At 47.6% G+C, this 22,309-nt stretch overlaps 9 protein-coding genes across 9 annotated transcripts; 4 read left to right on the top strand and 5 right to left on the bottom strand.

The window, feature by feature from the left end:
* Positions 1 to 78: 78 nt before the first annotated feature.
* On the bottom strand, positions 79 to 1,982 carry BX661DRAFT_181014 (WD40-repeat-containing domain protein). Its single transcript, XM_051535600.1, has 2 exons — positions 1,813 to 1,982; positions 79 to 1,738 (listed from the first exon to the last, which is right to left on the bottom strand). The coding sequence occupies exons 1-2, from the start codon at positions 1,918 to 1,920 to the stop codon at positions 119 to 121; spliced, it is 1,728 nt and encodes a 575-aa protein (XP_051392502.1). The 5' UTR covers positions 1,921 to 1,982; the 3' UTR covers positions 79 to 118.
* Positions 1,983 to 2,369: 387 nt separating this feature from the next.
* Positions 2,370 to 4,307, bottom strand: BX661DRAFT_96773 (uncharacterized protein). The gene has a single exon (XM_051539628.1). The coding sequence runs from the start codon at positions 4,198 to 4,200 to the stop codon at positions 2,491 to 2,493; it is 1,710 nt and encodes a 569-aa protein (XP_051392501.1). The 5' UTR covers positions 4,201 to 4,307; the 3' UTR covers positions 2,370 to 2,490.
* An 892-nt stretch (positions 4,308 to 5,199) lies between these two features.
* Positions 5,200 to 6,247, top strand: BX661DRAFT_181011 (uncharacterized protein). The gene has a single exon (XM_051535599.1). The coding sequence runs from the start codon at positions 5,379 to 5,381 to the stop codon at positions 5,784 to 5,786; it is 408 nt and encodes a 135-aa protein (XP_051392500.1). The 5' UTR covers positions 5,200 to 5,378; the 3' UTR covers positions 5,787 to 6,247.
* Positions 6,248 to 6,301: 54 nt separating this feature from the next.
* BX661DRAFT_96752 (uncharacterized protein) lies at positions 6,302 to 8,536 on the bottom strand. Its single transcript, XM_051539627.1, has one exon. It carries the CDS (start codon positions 8,490 to 8,492, stop codon positions 6,678 to 6,680), a length of 1,815 nt encoding a protein of 604 aa, XP_051392499.1. The 5' UTR covers positions 8,493 to 8,536; the 3' UTR covers positions 6,302 to 6,677.
* Positions 8,537 to 8,680: 144 nt separating this feature from the next.
* On the bottom strand, positions 8,681 to 10,538 carry BX661DRAFT_170393 (malate synthase A; the record flags this gene model as incomplete). Its single annotated transcript, XM_051533616.1, has 2 exons — positions 8,681 to 9,797; positions 10,039 to 10,538. The coding sequence occupies 2 exons, from the start codon at positions 10,536 to 10,538 to the stop codon at positions 8,681 to 8,683; spliced, it is 1,617 nt and encodes a 538-aa protein (XP_051392498.1).
* Positions 10,539 to 11,889: 1,351 nt separating this feature from the next.
* BX661DRAFT_142275 (armadillo-type protein) lies at positions 11,890 to 13,059 on the bottom strand (the record flags this gene model as incomplete). Its single annotated transcript, XM_051532935.1, has 1 exon — positions 11,890 to 13,059. One exon carries the CDS (start codon positions 13,057 to 13,059, stop codon positions 11,890 to 11,892), a length of 1,170 nt encoding a protein of 389 aa, XP_051392497.1.
* Positions 13,060 to 17,445: 4,386 nt separating this feature from the next.
* Positions 17,446 to 18,543, top strand: BX661DRAFT_170391 (uncharacterized protein; the record flags this gene model as incomplete). The annotated part of the gene is made up of 1 exon (XM_051533615.1): positions 17,446 to 18,543. The coding sequence occupies one exon, from the start codon at positions 17,446 to 17,448 to the stop codon at positions 18,541 to 18,543; it is 1,098 nt and encodes a 365-aa protein (XP_051392496.1).
* Positions 18,544 to 19,041: 498 nt separating this feature from the next.
* Positions 19,042 to 20,361, top strand: BX661DRAFT_181005 (eukaryotic translation initiation factor 3 subunit I). Its single transcript, XM_051535598.1, has one exon. The coding sequence runs from the start codon at positions 19,284 to 19,286 to the stop codon at positions 20,187 to 20,189; it is 906 nt and encodes a 301-aa protein (XP_051392495.1). The 5' UTR covers positions 19,042 to 19,283; the 3' UTR covers positions 20,190 to 20,361.
* A 61-nt stretch (positions 20,362 to 20,422) lies between these two features.
* On the top strand, positions 20,423 to 22,127 carry BX661DRAFT_181003 (kinase-like domain-containing protein). The gene is made up of 3 exons (XM_051535597.1): positions 20,423 to 20,740; positions 20,919 to 21,016; positions 21,275 to 22,127. Exons 1-3 carry the CDS (start codon positions 20,545 to 20,547, stop codon positions 22,034 to 22,036), a joined length of 1,056 nt encoding a protein of 351 aa, XP_051392494.1. The 5' UTR covers positions 20,423 to 20,544; the 3' UTR covers positions 22,037 to 22,127.
* Positions 22,128 to 22,309: the final 182 nt, after the last annotated feature.

The following is a 22,309-nucleotide window of genomic DNA, read 5'->3' as shown; positions in this document are numbered from 1 at the left end:
TAAATCTTTACTTTCTGGCTTTTTTTTTAGTTTTATATGTTTCAATTTATTTTTATAAAATAACCTCCACCTTTTACACACACAAAAAATTATATATATATATATATCTACGTTTTTTTTACTTTCTACGCTTCATCTCAGGAACAGCCCCAGTGTCGCTTTGGTCTGATCCCGGCTCGCCGCCCTGGGTATCCTTGTTGTACGCAGTTGCAATAAACACTGGCTCCGCTTCCGCCACCCCAGCATATCTCAAGAGAACCTCCCTAGGATCCTCGTCCCTCAGAGTATCCTTCATGATTGACTTCATAAGATGCTGGGTCTCATTCACACCAATACTGCCACCATGACCATGACCATAGACCGGTTCTCCAGGCTTCAGCTTCGCCCTCTGCGCCTCCCGCCGCCGCTTCGCTCCCGCCGCAGACACTGGCGCATCTTCTCTGAAAAGGGGCAAAGCATGCGGTGTGATAATCTGCCCAGCGGCTACCTCGGCGTTATTGCGCCGAGATGAATTAGCCGACGGCCGTTTATTCGCGCACAAAGTCGCTCCGCCCTTAATCCCACCACATTCATCAATGTTGTTGTAGAAAATATGCGTTGATCCGGTGGAGGAGCTGGCGGCAATCTGGTTGAGCCGCGGGTGCCACAGGACATTAATAATGCTGCCCGAGTCTGGCACCGAAACCGTCCTTATAAGATCCAAAGTGCCTGTATCCAACACCGCCAACTTCGCCTCCATCTCCGCCTTCACTGCTCCCTGGCTGCTGCCAGCACTACTGGGCGGCGACCCTAGGCCGACGAGCAGGTGTCGGGCACTGGGGCTCAGTGCCATATCGGAGTCTTCGCCAGCCGCATACATTCCCGGGGCACATGCCAGAGGCTTAACGAGCATCCGCGTGTCCCAGAGTTTCACCATATGGTCGCTCCCACTGCGCGTCAACACACGCCTGGAGTCTGGCAAGAACCTGACCACTGTGGAGTCACCCGGCATATGCGCGGCATCCACCTGCTGCAATGGCCTCGTAGCCGAACCACCCCCTGCGGACCAAAGTGCCAAAGTACCATTAAACGCGGTTCCTAGGATGGCTCCATCCACAGAGTATACGCAGGAACTGACCACCAATCGACCACCAGCGGTGGTGCTTCCGGTTTTGCTCCGGCACACTATAACTTGCTCCTGGCCAGCTGCCACTTCGCTGTTCCACAGGCGCACGGTGGAGTCCGCAGCCGCCGATATGAATTTTGTCGAATCTCTTGGGTTCCAATCCACACAGGTCACGGGCGCCACATGCCCGGTGGTTCTTCGCATATCCCGGACGTACATATCGCCGCGCTTGAACTCCCGCACTTGCCGGCCGCCGCGGTCCAGTAATTTGGCCCTTGCATCTCCGCTGGAACACACCAAAAGGTGGGTGCCTGGGCGGCTGAACCGTGCCATGCGGATCTGCTGCCGCTGGCCTTCCTCATAGGGGTGTACGGTGCCGGTGGGATGCAGGGTGGAGTCCATCGAGGCAAAGTCCCAGAGGTGCAGCTGGCCCTGGTGCGTACCGCTGTAGAGGAGGTCTCCGGTGGAGTCCCAGGCGAGCGTAGAGACTGAGTGCTTGGATGTGGTGCTTGGGGTGAGCTGAATGTGGTGGCGGAGTGGAAGCAGGAGTGATGTGGATGCGTCACGGTCGCCATCAATATCACCGTCCGAGTGGGAGCGGATTGCACGGTGGGGGCGGATAATGCTGGGTTGCTTGCTGCTCCTTCTGTTGCTGCTTCTGCTGTTGGTTCATCTCGGGCTGGTGAACCTGAACGTATTTTGTCGACTCTTTCTTTTGTTGGTATCGCCGCTGCTGATGCTGCCCCGGTTGGTTGCTTTTTCTTTTTGCCAAAATCTTTTGGAATAAACTTGCTCAGTTCATCGCTCAGCCCCATCTTTCTTTTTGGTATTCAAAAGAATAATATAAAGGTTTGTAAAGTTAAAAAAAACAAAGATGAATATAATAATTGGATTGTTTTTAAACACTGAATAAAATATTTATACACACTGGTCTTTGCGCGCTGCATGAACAAATCAAACTTAAAGAGTAATGGGGCTTATAATGTTATATTCACGTGAGGAAAGCATATGCAAACTGAATAACATTTTAATTTCACTTTATTAAACATGTAGCCCAAGAAAAAATCAACACTTTACATAAACATGTAACATAGTAGAAAATCAATACTGACAGCGTTGGTACTAATTAAAACCAGTCTCGGAATCATAATAGAATGCAGAATCAACTTTAGTAGTATCCAGTGCATTCACATGAGAATAACACACCATATTATTCCGTAAACTCCCCAGCACTGAATATTTGCCTACAAATTAAGTATATCTTTAATATTTTAATTGTCTAAAACACGCATTTATTAATACCACGCGATCTAAAAAACTAAATTATTTTCTACCTAAAACCAGATGCATAGTCCTAATAACTAGAATTATCATTGTCAGAAGAATCAAAAACCACCATCATCACTAAAATTGGAATATAAAGGCACATCAGAATCTGATTCATAATATTGTCTGCAAATATGTCCGCTTGGATTTTTAGTTTCGGTAACCTGTAGTGATTTTACATGGGGATAAACCTGGCCATAGTACTTTGTAAGTTCGAGCATTTGGTCAATAAAATTGACTGGAACACAAAGTAATTGCAATGATCTAATCTGGACAAGCAATATGCTCAATTCTCTTTCCACATATCCTTCTTCAAAGTGTCTGTAATTATTAATTACAAGAGTCTGAAGATTAGTGGCTAGAGCTGGTACTGGGCTTTCCAGTGTTTCGTATATCGCAAACGTTTCTGATTTCCTGCGGCGCTGGCACTTGAAAATTTTTATTTCCAAACGTCTGAGATTGGGCAGATGCTTCAAAATATCAGTTATGGCATAAACATTGACTACTTTGTCCAAATAAAGCTCGGACAGACTGCTCCCGCTAATATTGGTTGGATACAATGAGAGGCATTTACCAATATTCCCCATTATTTCTCTGCTTAAGTATGGATTGCTAACAACCAGATGGTTCCCCTCTTTGTAGATAATATTATGTATTATTATTTTGTTTAACCGCCTGAATCCATACGCTATGGTGACAAAAATTATGTCATTCCAAACTTCATGATGGATTGAACCTGTATTTTCTTGTGGTAACACAAATCTAGTTTTGTGAGGTGGATGCAATGAGCTGTCTGCAAATAACTTTTCTAGGGTTACAGGAATATTAACCAGCAACACGTTTTCAAGCATTGGAAGCTGCATAAAATCCTCGCCATCCGTGAAAAAAAATGCTTTGTTTAAATAATTATTGCTAACATCATTCTTAAAATACAGCTTTAAATCTACCAGATTAGGAAATCTTGTTGTTTGTGTCTTATTTTCATTGTTGAAGTATGGCCAAGTAAATGTGTATGAAACGTTTTTTAATTGCAATATCCTGAGCGTATCAGTATTGATGCTTGAAATTACAGTTAATGGTATTTCATTTAAACAAACAGACAGTGTGGTCAGTGCACTTGAGAACTTACATTTGGGCACTTTGACACCAGAATTGCATTTGAATGACACAAGCTGGTTTGAAAATTTGTTAATTAGACATTGATGTACAATGGTTCCCGCTATCGAAGCAATGTTTGAAAATATATTAAGTTTTGTAACATTGGGCACACTTTTAGCAATCAAATCCATTGCTGGTTCAAGCAACTCGTACGTAAATAGCTCAAAAGTATACAAGCTGTCCTTGTAATATAAAGCCGTAATGTTTGACCAAGCATTGTTCTGAGCTGATAGTATTCCCTGCATTTTTTCGACAAAATTTCTCATCGATGACAAACACTCCATCTCGATATGTAATAGTTTTGCATATTTAAAGTTGCCCGTCATGTGTGCCAGTTTAATGTTACTATTCATACCACATACACTTGGTTTGTGTATACCTCCTACCCACATTCCAATTTCAGCGGGGCATTTAGAACTGATATATACAGTGCGATACACGAATGGTCTTGCAGCCTCTCTCCAGTTGTGACAGACCGCCAGATGAGGGAGAAGGGTTTTCCAACTGCTACTTATATCTGAAATTTTGACAAGGTATGGAAAAACTTGGGCAAATATATCTGACGGCAAACGACTAGCAATAATGTTGGCGTTAGCTTTGGTGCTAGACATAATAAGCGTAGGTGTATTTTAAAAGGTGTAAAATATATATTGAATAATAAAGATGACTGGAGAAAAGAAATGTACATACCAATTTGTTAGCCTTTTTTGAAAACCAACGAGTAATGCAATTGCTGTGCAATTTTTTGTATATAAATGCCAAGGTTTTATTTTACAATATCCATAAGGGTTTTATATTAAGTGGCCGTAGCTCGTTTTTTGCAAAGACAGCTCCGCTTTCTTTATATGTATTCATTGCTCTCCTCTCCCTTTTTTGTTGATTTAAATTATTTAATTTTAATGATTTAATTTTAAACTACATTTTTAAAGGTTTATTTTAGTATAGTCGAGGAATTATTTGAAAGGCTTTGTATGCCAGCATGTGCGGATAAGCCTTGCTATAGCGCTCTATAGATTTACTAACAGCATTATGTATGGTTTTTGGAACACTAATTGATTGAAAGCTTCCAATTTGGACAAGCAATATACCCAATTCTCTTGCCACATATCCTTCTTCAAAGTGTCTGTAATAATTAATTTGCAAGCTTTGCATTTTTGTGGGAATAGATGGCACTGGTTTGTCCAATTCTTTATAAATGGCAAATGTCTCAGGCTTTCTGCGGCGCTGGCACTTGAAGCACTTAATTTCAAAGTTGATGAGATTGGGCAGATGTTGCAAAATCTCAATAATTCCAGTGATACCAACTGTGACATCCAAATGAAGTTGGGACATACATCTTTCAAAATATATTTTTGTTATCTGGGATCCAAAGAACATCCCCAAATGCTGCACATTTTTTTTGTTTCGTCTGTGTTTCATATTAAGAAAACTAGGGCTTTTTTGTGGTCGTGGCCTCCCATTTAAACAGTAGTCTCTCCACTTGGGTCCATAGAGAATAGTGACATAAATTTCTATATTCTGAATTTCACGTTGGCCAACCCAGCTTGTGCTTTCATGCGGAAGCTTGAGTTTAACACCTTTGGTTATATATGGTGAATTGTTTTTGAGAACCTTTTCTAGTGTTACAGGATAATTTAGCAATAGTAAATTTTCAAGCTTTGGGAACTGAGGAAATTGAGGGAATCGCCCACTGGATGCAAATATATCATGGCTATATATATTGCTTTTGCCACTGGTATTGTTGTCATCCTCGCCAATTAATAAAGCAAATTTGGTATAATTCAACTCCATGTCAATCAAATTGTTAAAGTTGGTGATAAGTGGTGTGCCTTGGCTGTCAGTGAGGGGCCAAGTAAAATCATGTCGAATGTTCTTCAAATACAGTTTTTTCAAGGCCTCTGTATTTATACCCGAAATTAGAGAAGGGGTCATAATATTAGTATCGATATTCACCACTGTCAGTGAATCAGAAAACCCGCAGTCGGGAGCTTTGACAATAACATTGCACTTGAGCATTTTAAGCTGCTTTGCATATCCGTCGACTAAGCTTTGGTGCGCAAAAGTCGTTTCTGGGGAATTTTGCCGAGAATTTATTGTCAGCTTGGTAATACTGGGTGCACACGTTGTGACCAACAGCATTGCCCGCTTCATTAACCAATATTTAATGCACAGAGGATTGTCCAATTTGTCTTTGTAATACAACGATGTAACGTTTGACCAGTCTAAATGGCGAGTCTGAAATACCTCTTGCGCGTTCATAATTAGGCATCCCATTGATGATACCGTTTCCAAGTCTACGTTAAATTTTCTCACAAATTTAAAGTTATTTGTACTCCGTGCTAATTTAATGTTGCTGCGCATGAACACGATATTGCGATCAGTTTTTAGGTTCCATTCAACATATCGACTTGTTTGTTTGTATCCAATAAATGCTGTGCGATACACGACCGACCTTGCAGCTTCTCTCCATTGGTGACAGACCGCCAAAATTGGAAGGGTGAGCTTCCAACTATAAAAGTGTTTTGAGCAGTCGGCAATGTACGGAAGAATTCTGTCAAATATATCGGACGACACACGGCTGGTATATGAGTTGGCGTTGGCATCAGAGTTGGCATCAGACATAGCAACTATATAAGGATGTTATATAATAAATAAATAAATTGAAGTAGTGAAAAGAAAAATGGTAAGATAAAAAAGGGCTGACTGCAGTATGCTGAAAGAATGCGTGTCACTACAATAAACGAGCAGTGCATAATTATTATTTTATAATTGGAGTAAAACTTTCTTTACAATAAGGGGATGCGGCATGTTTAAAAGGTCACATCCCCCTTTCTATGTGAATTTGTATTGTCTTCTGCCAACTAATAATGTATTGTCCCCATGAAAAATTAAAAAAACGGCTATCAGTGTGCGCATGCTTATATTCTAACTAGTTTTTGCTTACTATTTATTAAATACATGTTCTAATTTCGTATATTTACAGACGTTAACTGGATTGTATACTTTTAAACACATTGTTCTTTGTATTAACCAAGTATTTAAGAATATTATAAATTAGAATTAAAATTAAAAACATGCAATTTTTGCATTAGTATAATTGACAATCTACTTTAGCCACCTCGATAATTTTAATGTGAGGAGACACATCACCATATTGTTTCATGATTATGTTTAAGCCATTAACAATATTGAACGGAACGCAGCACGACTTTAACGATTTTATCCGAACAATCAATGCGCTCAGCTTCTTCGCCACATATTCTTCTTCAAAGTACCTGTAATTATCAATTGAAAGAGTTTGAAGGTTCGATGCAAGTGGTGCCGCTGGTTTATCCAAAGTTTCATTAATAGCAAACAGCTCTGGCTTTTTGCGACTTTGGCACTTGAAACATTTGATTTTCAAGTTTTTGAGATTAGGCAAAAGCTGCAAAAGCTCGGTCAAGCCGCTAACTCCAACCACTACATTCAAGTAAAGCTTGGACAGGCTAGTCTCATCAATGTAGGTCGGTTGCAATCCAAAATTATTTCTAAAGTGCAGCATACTCTCTTTGTTCGGCAATGCGTTGGTTTCGACCATGCAGCTTTCTACATTATCAAGCGCTTCACCAAAGAGAGACCAATCTTTATTCACCCATCTGGGGCCGTACGCCTTGGTGACGCGAATGGGAATACCGCGCACATTAGTTTGGTGAGTCCATAGTGATTGCTCGTGAGGCAACAGATCTTTGATTTTCTTGAACTTTTTGGGAGAGTTGTTTTCGAGTAAAATACCCATGGTCGCAAACATATTTTTCAGCAGTAGGTTTTCAAGCTTTGGCAATCGCACATAGTACTCGCCACTCTTAAACACCGCGTATTTGTTCATATTGTTGATCTCATCGTCGCCATCGTCGTAGAAATGCCCGTTGCTAATAAAGTGAATATTCAGGTCTGTCACATTAGGTAGGTGAATCATTTGGGAGTCACTTTGGTTGTTCATGTTTGTCCACGTAAAGTCGTGCGGGACATCTGTAAAGCATAGTCTTTTGAGCGTTTCAGTGTTTATGCGCGAAATAATGGATGCCGAAGAATCGTTTATTTTAATGGATAGCGCAGTCAGTGCGTTTGAAAAGCCGCATTCGGGCGCCTGGACAACTGAATTACACTTGAAGTGATAAAGCCGACTCGCATACTTGTCGACCAAATGCTGATGAACTATCGTCTCTGCGATAGAATACGGGTTGGAAATTATTGTCAAGTTGGCGATTTGCGGCAAATTGTGTGAAATCCGCATCATTGCTTTTTCCATCGACATAAGCGTAGGGTACGAGCTATTGTTCAGATTGTCCTCGTAATGCAAGGTCGTGACGTTTGACCAGTCATATTTTTCAAACTGCATTATTTCTTGCAGATTATTAACAAAGCAATCCATTGCGTCGGTCGTGCACAGGTTGATTTGCAGCCTTTTGAAGTGTTTGAAGTTGTCCGTCATGTGTGCCAATTTGATGTTGTGAAACGTGTTTTTGATGTCATTTTCGAGCTCCTGGTGCAGTAGGTATGGGGCTTTCAAGGGCGTGTGCCCGATGTATGCAGTGTGGTACGCGGCTGGTATTGCAGCCTCTCTCCAGTTGTGGCAAACTCCCAAAATGGGCACAAGTAGCTTCCAATTTCTGATGTCCTTTGAGCACTCGGTGACATGCCACAAAATCATTTCTATCGCGACGGAAGGTAAACAGCTGATGTTGGCGTTGCTGATGGGTCGGTCTAGTGTAAGCATTTGTGTGGTTTTTGGTTGTTCCTCAAGACACCAATAGTCGTTTTTGATAGCTGAGTGAATAAAAGCAAATGGGTGCCAAAATAAGTGTAAAAAAATATATAGGACGAAAGAAAGAGGAATAGCAATACACCCACCACCACCCCTCATTCCCTCGTGAAAACAAAGCGGCTTTTTGCTTTGCAGGTGCCAAAGGTGAGTACTTCTTCATACTTGTCTGATCAGCAGACAGTTGTAAATATTTATTTTCATAGTATATAATGTCGCATAACCTGCGTAAATTATAAAACAAATAAAGGTGGAAAAATTATGAAAGTGTGTCGGCACCAAAAAAGAGCTTAAAGCTTGGAAGGAGAGCCGTCAACCTTGACGATGGAGTCGTAGCACAGCGTCGTCAAAAAATCATCGTAGCGGGTGCCGGTCATTTGGGAGCCCATGAACTTGACGGCCAGATCAAGTGTGGGATGGGTCTTGGCATCGAGCTTGGCGGCCTCCTCGTGCAGGACCTTGGCGGCATACTCGGGAGTAATAACCGTGCCGTCGGCGGTGCGAGCAGCATGGCGGACCCACTGGTAAAGCTGACTCCGGGAAATCTCCGCAGTGGCGGCATCCTCCATGAGGTTGTGGATGGGCACACAGCCGCTGCCGTTCAGCCAGTTGGCCATGTAGATGAGGCCGACCGAGATGTTGCCGCGGACGCCAGCCTCAGTGATCTTGCCGCCCTCGATGTTGGTGTTGAGCAGATCAGCGGCCTGAACCTGCACCTCCTCGCGGCGGATGTGGAACTGGTTGGACGACGCCATATTCTGGTCAAACTCCTCCAGGGCAATGGTCACCAGCGCCGGGTGCGCAACCCAAGTGCCGTCGTGGCCGGCCAGAACCTCACGGCGCTTGTCCGCACGCACCTTGTCCATGGCAGCCTGATTGGCCACGGCGTCGTTCTTGATCGGAATCTGGGCTGCCATGCCGCCCATGGCGTGGACGCCGCGCAGGTGGCAGGTTTTGATCAAAAGTCGCACGTAGGCATCCATGAAGGGCGACTTCATGGTCACATCCGCGCGGTCGGGCAGGATGAAGCGCGGGTCGTGGCGGAACTTCTTGATGACCGAAAAGATGTAGTCCCATCTGCCGCAGTTGAGGCCCGACGAGTGGTCGCGCAGCTCATAGATAATCTCGTCCATCTGGAATGCGGCGACGATAGTCTCAATGAGCACCGTGGCGCGGATGGTGCCGCGCGGGACGGCCAGCTCGTCCTGGGCGACGTTGAAGATGTCGTTCCATAGGCGCGCCTCAAGGTAGTGCTCCATCTTCGGCAGATAAAAGTACGGCCCGAAGCCAGCGGCGACCGAGGCCTTGGCGTTGTGGAAGAAGTACAGCGCAAAGTCAAAGATCGAGGCCGAGCAGCGCTCGCCGTCGACGAGCAAGTGCGCCTCCTCCATGTGCCAGCCGCGAGGACTAAATCAAGCAGCGTAAAACGCACAGAAAGATGCAAGCTTATCAATCAATAACCAAAAAGCTTATTTGTTCCCAGGATCGGGAGATAAAGGGTTGATGGCGTCACATGCGGTCAGACGTGAGTTTTTTTTATAAAAAGGCCTGTGACAGCGCAGTGGGCGCTGCGGGCGCAGATAAAAGCAAGCTCAACAGCGAAAAGCGTCGCGCACATGTGAAACAGCACACAAAACAATAGACTTACCGGACGATCAAAGTGGCGAGCTTGCCATCCGTGCGCAGCTTATACTCCTTGCCCTGGGCATTCGTGAAGGCAATGGTGCGGCGCACAGCATCGCGCATGTTGATCTGGCCGTCAACGAGATTGAACCAAGTCGGCGAGCTCGAGTCCTCGAAATCAGCCATGAACGTGCGGGCGGCCGAGTTCAGCGCATTGATAACCATCTTGCGGTCAACCGGGCCGGTGATCTCGACACGGCGGTCGACCAGGCCGGGAGCAGGGGCGGCCGCGCGCCATGTCAGGTTGTTGCGGATATGCGCGGTCTCGGGCAAAAAGTCCAGCGAGTCGCCGGCTTGGATGCCGCGGTACCGGTCCTCGCGCGCCTGGAGCAGTTGCTTGCGCGTGGGGTTGAACAGCCGGTGCAGCTTGGCCACGAATGTCAGCGCTTCGGGTGTCAGAATGTCGGCTTGGTCACCGACAACTTTGCCGAGCACCTGCACTCCGGAGACCTTTGACTGGAACATGGCTGAGTTGATTTGGCTGATGGATATGCTGGCTTGTGTTGGGAATAGAGATTTATGGAGAGGCGAATTGAAAAATACAGTGGCTTTTTTATTAGCGTGTGAGAATAAAAATCGATAAAGTGGAGAGAGGAGAGAAAGAAAAAACACCCGCATTCCTTTGGCTTTTTATATACGCGCGCTTCATCGTGGGTTTTCTTTTTCGGCGAACTCGGATTCAGCGGCGGTCGAGATAGCATCAGAAGGGAAAATAAATAACAGTTGACGCTTCTTTTTTTGCTTGACTTGGGCTTCGAGGCCTTCTATCGCTTCGTCTTCGTCTTCCTCACCATATCTATTTTTTCTGTTGCATCACGAGGATCGGGGAAAAAAAACACAGGCATATCAGCAACTGCCAAAAGAAAAAAGCGCATGTGGAAAATGCAATTGCACATGCTTGTTTGATGGTGACGATACTATATTTGTGCAGGCACAATCATATTGTGACTTGTTTTTTTCATTCCCATTTCCACACTTTAAAGGACACGCCAGAGATCGTAAAATCAGGGGGTGTGTGAATTAAAGAAAAAACCAATACTTTGCGGATCCCGCAGAAAAAGACCAATTCCATACACTTTATCGTACATTTCAAGTGCGAAAAAGGTATTATCTTCCTAGGTAGAAAACACTCGAGGTGCCATGTGTTATCTTCTTTTGTTTACCGTTTTTGGAGCTATTAGCGCAACTTTAAAGAAGGGAGGAGGTCTGTGCATTTGACCCGGTGGAACGGAGTTATCACTTGATCTGAGGCGGGGCCCCTTTCCACCGGGCAATGCATGTGATAATATTTCAAAAAATATAGTTGTTTCTAATTTGTATGTCCCTTTCAAAGAGGGTTATATTAGTTTATAATTTTCCTCCTGTACTATTCTGAATATCTACTATGCATTGTTGAATTGGCATAACGCAGATGCTTGCTAGTCTGATCTAAACTTTGGGATGATGTTAATAATACAGATACCATTTTTATAATAAGATAACCAAAATAAAGTTAGCCGCAACCATGGTTACTATATGTTACAAATAAAGTATAATAATCAACGAAGGATATTTATTTCTTCCAAGGAGAACAATAAAACCTTTTCATCGTTACTCTAATTGCCATGCACACAGTCCATTAATGCCAGCAAGGCGACATGTTTGTTTACACAACCTTAATGTGCCTTAACTGTGACATAATAAACATTAAAAATAAATAGAAATAGAAATATGAGAAAAGAGAAAAGAGAGAAAAGAGAGAAAGGGAGAAAAATTAACAACATAAAGTGCTTTTACACACACATGTACATTTATATACTAAAGGCCAGCAAATTCCTCACGCCCGTGATCTCGGCGTAACAGAGTTAGTCGCGCTGGCAGCAGACACTGGCTGCTCCGCGTCCGTAGACAGCGGTACCGGTGATGATGCCAAAGACGACGCCGACACAGGGCTGTTCCCACCAGCATTGCCCTCCTTCGAAGCCAGGTACTTCTCCACCTTGGTAATAAGGTGCTTTCCATACGTGAACTTGCGCAGCATCGCCATATGGTCCTGGATCTTGTCCAAGATTTGGTCACGCTGCTGGCCATCAACGACATCAAGCATCTTTTGCACAACGTAGTTCGCATACTGGTCCTTCATCATATTGACCAGGTTGCTCGTCCCGTCGCGCCGCACTGACATGACCTCCTCGATCAGCGCCTTGCGATCCTTGGGCTCGCCATAAGCGATGCACTTTTCGACGACATTGGAGGCAAACTTGTGCTTGCTCAGGTGCAGGACGTGGCCGCGCACGCGCGAGCACACGAGAATGCGGTCAACCGCCTTGCCGCGCTCCATGACGTGCTGGATAACATAGTTGCCGTACTGGTCCTGCACTAGGTTCGTCGTGAAGCGGTGCAGCTCCTCGAGCAGAGGGCGCGTCTGGCTCTCGCTGCAGTGCTCGAACATCCGCTGGATCACGCGGCAGCCATATGGGTGCGTCGCCAGTGTGTACACTTGTCCATGGAACGAGTCAATGATGAACCGGATTTTGTCGGCCGAGATGCGCTCAATGGCCTTTTGGATGACATGGTTGCCGTTTTGGTCCTTGACGCACTGGAGCACGTGGCCGTGCAGCTCGCGCACGATGCTGAGCTGTTGCTCCACCAAAACGTGCTCGAGGGCCTTTTGCACCACGCGGCACCCGTACATCTGCAGAGACAGCGTCAGAATATGGCCTTCCATCTGGTTCGCCAGCATGTGTCTTTGCGGCTGGCTGCCATGCTCAAACAGCTTTTGGATCACATAGTTTCCAAACACGTCCGTCATGAGCTGCCGCGCGCTCGGCAGTATCTCGCTGAATACCATCTGCGTGTCCTCTGGCGCCGCTGTTTCGAGCTTCAGCTGGATAAACCGCGACCCGTGCTGGTCGCAGCTGAATTCGACGATGTAATCACAGAAGTCCTTGAGTTCGTACTTGCGCGCCTTGTCGACACGGAACTCGTCAAGAATCGTGGTGCGCATGCCGGGCTCCGGCGAGGTGGCCGCCGCTGCAGCCGCAGTGCTATTGGATCCACCGCGGGCTTTCGGCGCGCTTGTTACCGGTTGAGCGCTCATAGTAGACGGAGGGGGCGTATTGTACATCGCTGCATCACGCCCGGCCAGCATATTCTGCTGCTGCTGCTGTTGTTGCTGCTGCTGCTGCTTCTGAGGCAGCGGCTGCTGATGCTGCTGTTGTCTATGTTGGTTAGCATGCGCATGATGGTGCTGCTTCGGATGTTGCTGATGTTGCTGCGGGGTGTGCGTCTGTGATTGGATGCGGTAGCTCGAGTGGTGCTGCTGCTGTTGTCCAGGTGTGTTCTGCCCAGTTCCACCTTGCGATCTATGCGCATTGGCAACTCCAGCGCCAACCAGTCCATTGGCAGTGGGTCTCTGCGCAATAGGCTGAGGCAGCGAATACGCGCTCATGGGGCCAACGCCTCCGCCGCCACCACGCACGTATCTCCCGTTGTCATTGTAAGACTGCGCACGAGCAAACCCATGGGGGGACGCCCCATGGGCCAGCCCAACATTGTGCATCTGCGCTCCAGCCGTGCTGACTGGGCCGCCGCTATACAGCGCGTTGCGGTCCGTGGCAATGTTGTCGACAAAGGGCGAGCCACCAACCGCAGGGCCCATATGCTGGCCATTGTGCAGGCGCAGCTGGGACTGCAGCGGCATGTTACTGTTGTACAGTCTATGCTGCTGTTGCTGAGCCTGTTGCTGCAGCTGTTGAGCCTGCTGCTGGTGATGATGGTACTGAAAATGTTGTTGGTGTTGTTGTTGGTGCTGGTTTGTAAACTCCCAGTGGTCACTGACACTGCTCATCGGACCAGAAGCACGCGCCGAAACAGAGCCATCTGTGTCGCCAAATATATCATGGGTCCCACGAAGCTCAGCGCTGCGGATCCCACGGCTGCTGTCGTCTCCAAGCCGCAGGCTGCGGAGACGGTAGTTGAGATCGTCGGCAGCGCCCATCTGAGCGCCCGACACGCCCAGCGGACCCGCGTTCAAAGACCCAGCGTGGTTATAGGCCATAAAACCATTATCATGAAGGAGTGCCCCAGATGCCTGCTGCTGGTTAGCACCAATATCCATGCCTCCCCATATACCCGAGGCGCCAGTCGCGCCAACGTGGGGGCCAGAGACAGTGGCAGCGGCCGTGGCGGCGTTTCGCGGCGGAGTGGACGAGGCGCGCTGAAGACCGTCCAAACGTGCAGCATGGCGAGCAGCCCAAAGCGACTGGCCTGGCGCACCTGACGGCTGCCCAGGCGGAGAGCCAACTGACATACCAAATATGTCGATCTGCGAGCGGTGACGGCCAAAATCGTCGTCTTCCTCTTGGTCCAACAGTGAGTTGAGAATCATGCCGACATTGTGCAACTGCGTGTTGCTCGAGGGCAGTACAGTACTATGCGAGCGGCTGGGAGGCACTACCGAGGGCAAGCGCACAGGCATCCCAAGAATGCCGGTGTCCGACAGAAGCCCCGAGGGGGAGATGAGCGAGGGGTTTCTGTTGGGCGCAGATGCAGATAGCGTCGAAAAGGCAGAGGCAGAGGCCGGGGTGAGTTGGCCGCTGCCCAAAATGCCGCCCTCGAACGAGTGCGGGGCGCCCACAGTGTTGCTGTCGGTCGACACTTGGCGCTGGAGCGGCGTGTTGGGTGGCCGCACGCGCATGCCCGAGGGGTCGAGAATGGCTGGCGAGGGAGTGCGTGGAAAGTCAGTTTGGATAATGTCAACAAGCTGGCGGCGGGAAAGAGGAATTCCGCCTGAGGTTTCTCCAAAAGACGACGCGCCACCATTGGCATTGCTGCTGCTGTGACCGCCGTTGTCAAGACCCAGCCTTCCCAGAGCCATTGGCTGGTAACCAGCGGGCCTGCCATTGCCAACTGCACTTAAAGATGAGTCGGTCTATAAGGAGGAGAGAAAATAGAAGGTTGTGATAATAGTTAGTACAGATTATGCTGACCATGAGCGCTGTGGCGCATGTGCTGCGCTAGAGCAAAATAACTTAATGGCTGGGCTGCAGCCACGCAATCGTGCATCAGGAAGTGCATCGTCAATCAGGTTGGCCAGATATTAATTAAAAACTGGCATTTTACTATAGCAGTGTCAGCTGCGTCAGCTGTGGCAACAGTGGCACAATTACAATTGAAAGCACCTGTTGGTCGATTTTTTTGTTGACATACCTGCTCCAACAAATTCGACCAGTCGTCGTCAATAGAACTGGCGAAGGTCTGCAGGCCCATGGCCGTGGCGGGCGTTGTCGGCTTGTTACCCGAGACCAGCAAGTCCCAGCTGTAGTCGTAAGATTCGGTGTTTGCAGAGACAGCGGCCGCGGACTGAGAGACGTTGGGCTGATAATGCAGGGCTTGATTCGATAGCCGGATAGGAGCGGCGTCCCAGTGACCTTGGAATCTGCTTTGGCGCTTGTTGCTTCCGCTGCTATTGTCGTTACGCGCCTGATCATTGCTGCCTGTGCTGGCTGTCCCGGAACTCTCGTTTAAACGGGACATCGTGTACTGATATTAAGGATATACCAGGTGAGATACTGATGCGTTGTGTCTTGGATTGTAGAGAAACACGGGCGGGGAGGAGAAAGAAAAAGGCAAAACAACAGAATGTAAACGGACAGAGTAACTAAACGTTTATCGAAGAAAAGAAAAATGAGCTAGGCCAACCTCACGAAATACGTGCGATATAGTTGTGTATAAAAAAAGGCTGCTGCTAAAACAAGTAGAATACAGAGAGTAAAGCCAAATAAAATCTAAAAGAGAATATCACTACAAAGTAGAACGCAGTAGAGAGAAGAGTAGAAAATATTGCGAGATTAGCAAACTTGCAGCTGAACACGAAATTGGGTTAACAATAAAATGAAAATTCCAGTACAAAAATAGGCAAGTAAAGGAGTGTCCACGCAGACAGTATTTCCAGAAGCACATTCGACTTGGGCTGGCGGGAATGTCGAAAGAAGCGCGTAATTTGAACAGATGGGTCTTTGCTATGCAAGTGGGGTGTATGTGTGTATGTGTGATTGTGTGTTTATGTGTTTGTATGCGTAAAAATGGGGCAGTCCAAGATCCTGAATCGTCTGAATTTAAAGTTGTGCAGGTGTGCCGATGCTGCGTGTTTAACTCATAAATTCAAAATGCCGCAGCTGCTGGGCCTGAATGTCCAAGCCAGAGGGCGGGAAGTACCGCAGTAATAGGCAGAGCTGCCCCCGCACTCGAGCCAGCATATTCGTGTCCTTGTCCCTTGCCCTGAAGGCAGGCGCATTTGTGTGTGACGAGTGTCTTACCTTGGGCTTGGTCTTTGAGGAGGTATGTGCTTTGAGTAAGGCTTTTGCTTCTTCAAGAAGCTAAAGTGAAAAAGATATAAAGAAAGTGAAAGGTGCGTAGCTGTGAATCTGCTAAATGCGTCTATGTACAAAAAGAAGAAAATAAAGTGCAAATAAAGATAAAAAACCAATGTCGCAGGAAACGAAGAAGACAATAAAACAAAACCCTAAACTGTCGGTGATGGTCGTTTCAAAACAGAGAATAAATTGAGAGGATGCTTTAGTGTATTATTCAGCGCTCCTAGATTTTAGTCTTTTTGAGAGGGAAAAAAACAGGACATGCAAATGCGTACGCATGCACTCGTGTATTTTAATGGCCAAAAAACGGCTGGGGATTTTTTATGAAAACACAGGTCTCTAGCAAAATTCAGCCGAGCTTGGAAAAGCAGCACTAGATTCAATGCCAACGCTGGGCAAGCAGCACGCCTGCAAGGAGATGGAGTGCAGCGGTGCGCACATTCGTCTTGTTCGCCAGAATCCGGAACGCAAGTGTGGATTTGCAACACCCCCAATCCGAAAGACACATCTGAGCTGAGCTGAGCTGAGCTGAGCCGAGCTTAACTATACTGAGCTAAACTGAGCTAAACTGAGCTAAACTGGACTGAGCTGAGCTGGAAATGTACTTTGAAAAAGGAGAAACATCACAGGCCGATTCTTTGTCCAAAAAATAGCTCTAGAAACAAAGGGGCCGTGATTTTTTGCCATCTCTTTTTGCTACTCAAGCCAAAAGACGTACAAAGCGTGGACAAGAGCCACGCATGATAGTTTTGTAACAAGCTCTTTTGTTTTCAGCTGTGCTCGCTCTTTTTGAACTCATTCCGCGCTTTTGTATTCTTAGTATCATTTCCTCTTTCTTCTGTACATAGACCGCCATTATGCTTCTAGCCCCCTGTATTCTATATCTATAGCTAGCCCAGACAGCAAAATACACGTTCATACTTCACCTCCACACAAACACACCAACACCAACACGGACACCAACACAGACACAGACGCAGACGCAGACACAAACACAAACACAAACACAAATACAAATGTCCAAAAAAATAGAGTGCTACTTTTCCGCTATCGAAACAGCAACGGCAACAGCAGCAGCAACCACAACCGCAACCGCAACGGCAGCTGGAACCGCTTTGCCGTGGGATGTCAGCCTGGCGCACAACATCCTGCGGTCGTGCCATACATTATTCAGGGAGCTCGAGCGGATACAGCTCGGCGTCATGGACGGAACTACGGCAGTATCGGTCTGCGGCACCGAGTGGACTGCTACTGAGGCGCATGTCGACGACATGCTTGCAGTGCTGCAGAGCACGCAGGAGAAACGCGAGGCCCGGCGCCTGGTTCGCGCAAGCCGCCAGACCATCGGGTCGATGCGCGTCTGCGTGCAGACACTGGCGGCCAGCACAGAGCTGCAGGCGGCCAGCGCAAGCGCAGTGCAGGCGACGGTTATGGCACTGAGCGCGGCGGCGGCGCAGATCCACATGAACGAGGCCAGGGAGGAGAAGGGCGAGGCGCAGGCCCAGCCCAACCCGTCTGTTGCCGATGCTGTGCGGGCTGCGGGCTCGCTGGCCGAGCAGCTGCGGATATTCACCCGCGTGTCGCAGCAATCGTGGGCGGCCACGCGTTCGCAGCTGGCGCATGCGCCCTCGATACCGTCGCCGCTGGCCTTGGGCAGTGCGCCGCAGCACCGGCGCTGGGTCTCGGAGGACATCGAGACCGAGACGGACTCGACCCCCAACACATTCGCCGGGACACCCGAGCCGCTGCACTCGCGCAACCGCTCGGACAGCCGCCTGCAAATCGGGAATGCTGTGTTGCCGAGGACCAAGCAGGTGCGCTTCCTGGCGCGCACGCCGCCGAGTGCTGAGCCCGCGCCGGCAATTGACCAGGCGCACTTGGCTGACTTTGCGCTGGCGCTGTCTGCCTTTGAAAAGGCCGTCGCGGCGCTGGCCGAAGAGCGTGGCGACATCGGGCCACATACGCCGGCTGTGCGCGCCCTAGTCACAGCGTTTGTGCAGCTGTCGCGCCTTGCCTCGTCGACCGGCATGGTCCGCCACTTTGACCGTCCAGCGCTGGCGCTGTTCAAGACCACCACTCAGGCTGTCAAGCTGCTCATGCCACAGAAATCATAGTTGATCGCGTGTTTGATTCCTGCTTAATCTGATCCTGGCGCCCTTCCACTTTTGTGTGCTAAAAAAATTTTGTTTATCCCCTCTGCCACCAGTCTGGCGAACAAAAGCGTGGAATTCATGCAGTCACTGCTTGCTCAGTGTATTTTCTCTCCATGCGTGAGCTTGAAGCAAGCGAGCAGGCTGCTGTTTCTGCCACCACCAACAAAAAAATTCAAAGTCTTCAAGCCCTTTTGTCGCAAAAAAAGAGCGAATTTGAGATTTATTGCAAAGCCCAACCATTCGCTTAACCAATTCCTTTCTCTTTTTTTTTCGTACAGCCAGTTGTCTTTTTCTTTTTCTTTTTTTGTCTGCCGATTCTTTAATTTCACTTTTTTATTTATCTGCATCCCTTTTTGTTCATTTCAGAGCACCTATTTGTAATTACGAGGATTTATTAGACGGCTTTTTCACAACGCTCGCCTCTCTCTTTTTCCTAGCCACCCATCTCGCCCCTTTGGATTAAAGCAACAAATAACAAAATGGTAAGGGACAAGCCAATTCGAGCCCATATGGATTCAGCAGATACAAAATTCATCATGCTCGAGTAAGATATATTATTTGACAGCTACCGGACGCTAAATTCAACCTTTCTTTCACTTTTTTCAACCGTTTTATATTGCTTTCTGTAGAGACCTATTCTTCTTCAGGGCCATACACGTGCGCTGACGCAGGTCAAGTACAACCCCGACGGCGACCTGCTCATGACAGTGTCAAAGGACAACGTAGCCAATCTGTGGTACTCGCACAACGGTGAGCTCGTTGGCACCTACGAGGGCCACCAGGGTAGCATCTGGAGCATCGACTGCAACAACGCCACCACGCTGATTGTCACCGGTGCGGCCGACAACACTGCACGGCTGTGGCATGCTGAGACCGGCAAGGAGCTGCACAAATGGGACTTGCCCACGGCCATCAAGCGCATCGAGTTCTCGCACGACGACCGCTACGTGCTGATGGTCACTGAGGAGCGCATGGGTTACAAGAGCGGAATCTATGTGTTTGCCATTGACAATAGCATGCCGGAGCAGAGCAACGAGCCCGTGGTTATCCTCAGGCCATCACCGTCCAAGGCTACTGTGGCCGCATGGAGCTACCTGGACAAGTACATTGTTGCTGGCCACGAGGACGGCTCTCTGACGCTGTACGACTGGGCGAACGAGGAGATTGTGCGCCGTGCATCCGATGCCCACACCGAGCGGGTCACCGATATGCAGATGTGGAAGGACGGCTCGTACTTTATTACCAGCAGCAAGGACAAGACCGCTCGTCTGTTCGAGACCACCACGCTGACCCCCACGAAGGTGTACAAGGCCGATACTGGAATCAACAGCGCTGCCATGACCCCTACCCAGGACCTGGTTGTTCTTGGTGGTGGCCAGGACTCCAGCCAGGTCACAACTACGTCGTCGCGCCAGGGCAAGTTCGAGTCGCGCTTCTACCACAAGATCTTCGAGGACGAGGTCGGTCGCGTCAAGGGTCACTTCGGTCCCATCAACAGTCTGGCTGTCCAGCCTGACGGAAAGGCCTTTGCCTCCGGTGGTGAGGATGGTTATGTGCGCGTGCACCACTTTGATGTCGACTACTTCAAGTTCAAGTACGATTACTGATCTTGTCTTGGTTTCATTTTCTTTACCCCTCCCTGATCCTTCAATCGCCTCGATAGCGGCTTGTAGTAGCATAAGTTGGGCTTTTATTTTATAAAAAAAGAAAGCCAATAAGTAGTCTAACCCAAACTTTCGGACTTGATACAAGAATAAAAAATATTTATTTTCCCCAAAACTTCTCATCTCGATACTCTAGCGAGATGAGAAACAAGTGTTTGTCTTTGTGTATGTGTGGTTATAATTTTGTTATGCTCTCAAGGGCGTGGGGCAAGATACAACGCCGCCACCTGCACTCTTTCTCTTCACATTTTTTATTTTTATTTTCTCTTTTAATATTGTTTTATTCTTTTTTTGCCAAATGACGAACACTAGCGAATTCACCAACGCGAGCCAGGACACCGCCGCTCTGGTTGATGCTATCCCCCACTTTGCCTTCGATGTCAAGCACGACTCGTTGTTCGACGACTCCAAGCTGCTCCTGACAAAAGTATTCCCTGAATGGTCCGCCGACGAGCTGACCTTTAACCAATGCAAGGATGGAATTACCAACAAACGTAAGTTCCAAACAAGAGTGATCAAAACGCAAGTTTTTCCCTCCGTGGCCCTTCTCGATGAAGAAACATTAATCCCCGAAACAATAGCTCTCTTGGCGCAATATGTTGTCACTAACACTGCGGATATAAGCCCGATGCTTTTTTCTTTTTTTCTTTTTCGTTCTACGCCTCCATATAGTGATTCAGTGCACAAACAAGAGCAAGGATATCACTGTACTTATTCGCGCCTACGGCAAACACACTGAAGTCATCATTGACCGCAGCCAGGAGCTCATTGTAAGTGTCTTGAACTGTCCTAAAGTCCATTTGCCATGTTTTGTTATTGTGGCAGTGGTGGGCAGCACACAACTACAAAAAACCCTGGCTTTCACCTTTTTTATTCACACGCCTCTGGGGCACGCTGATTTGAAAGGATGTTTGATTTGTCGTACGTGACACACATGTACAGTCTTTTAATGCCAATTGATACTCAATTTATAACAGCCATATGTTCATTTCCTTTGTTTGCCATATGGCTTGCTGCTCTCCTGATAGAACATGGCTGGGTTGACCCGTCTTGGCATGTGCCCGCCATTGTACGCCCGGTTTAACAACGGCCTGGTCTACGGCTTCATCCCAGGAACTGTCGCGAAGCCCGAGGAAATGGGCAATGATCTGTGGGCGCCGCTTATTGCCAGAAAGCTCGCCGAATGGGGCCAGGTGCAGCTCCCAGGCGACCACTCCCCACAGCTCTTCCCCATCATCCGCCGGTGGATGAATGACATCCCGGCCAATTACGCCAGCGAGCGCGACAATGCAATTTTCCACAAGCATTTCAAAATCCAAGACCTCATTGCCGAATGCGATCAGCTCGACGCTATTCTGACCAAGCTCGATTCCCCAGTGGTGTTCTCCCACAACGATCTCTTGTCTGGAAACGTCATCATGGCCGAGTCTAAAGACGAGGTGTTCTTTATTGACTATGAGTACGCTATGTACAATTACCGCGGCTTTGATATTGCCAATCATTTCAACGAGTATGCTGGTTTTGAGTGCGACTATGGCAGGTATCCGGGGAAGGAGGCACAGCTTGCGTGGTTCAAGACGTATTTGGACCATATTGCGTTGGATTCAGGTTCTGGTGCGCTGGAGGCGATGTACACGGAGGTCAGTCTTTTCCAGCTGGCGTCGCACTTTTATTGGGGTATTTGGGCGCTGGTTCAGGCCGATATCTCGGACATTGACTTTGACTACATGGATTACGCCAGGCTGAGGTTTGAGCAGTACTACAGGGTCAAGACGCGGGTGCTGGTATGATATTATTTTACTTGCACTTTATATTTGTTAGATTTTTTCAATTGCATATTATATTACAAACACGAGATATGCGCAATTGTCATAATTATAACTTTTTAATCGCACATGTGGCTGGATTGTTGTATCACAATGATCAATCATTTTTATTTTGCACATTTAGCATTTCATAGCTATCAATCACTTTCCACAAACAAACAAACAAAAAATACATACCCTCAACATATTTTGTTATTTTATTTTGTATATTGATACAAGATAGCCCAGCTCCATCTC

The sequence above is a fragment of the Kickxella alabastrina genome, assembly GCF_025024165.1.
Source record: "Kickxella alabastrina strain RSA 675 chromosome Unknown BX661scaffold_8, whole genome shotgun sequence".
NCBI lineage: Eukaryota > Fungi > Kickxellomycota > Kickxellomycetes > Kickxellales > Kickxellaceae > Kickxella > Kickxella alabastrina.
This window is presented reverse-complemented; position numbering and strand designations above follow the sequence as displayed.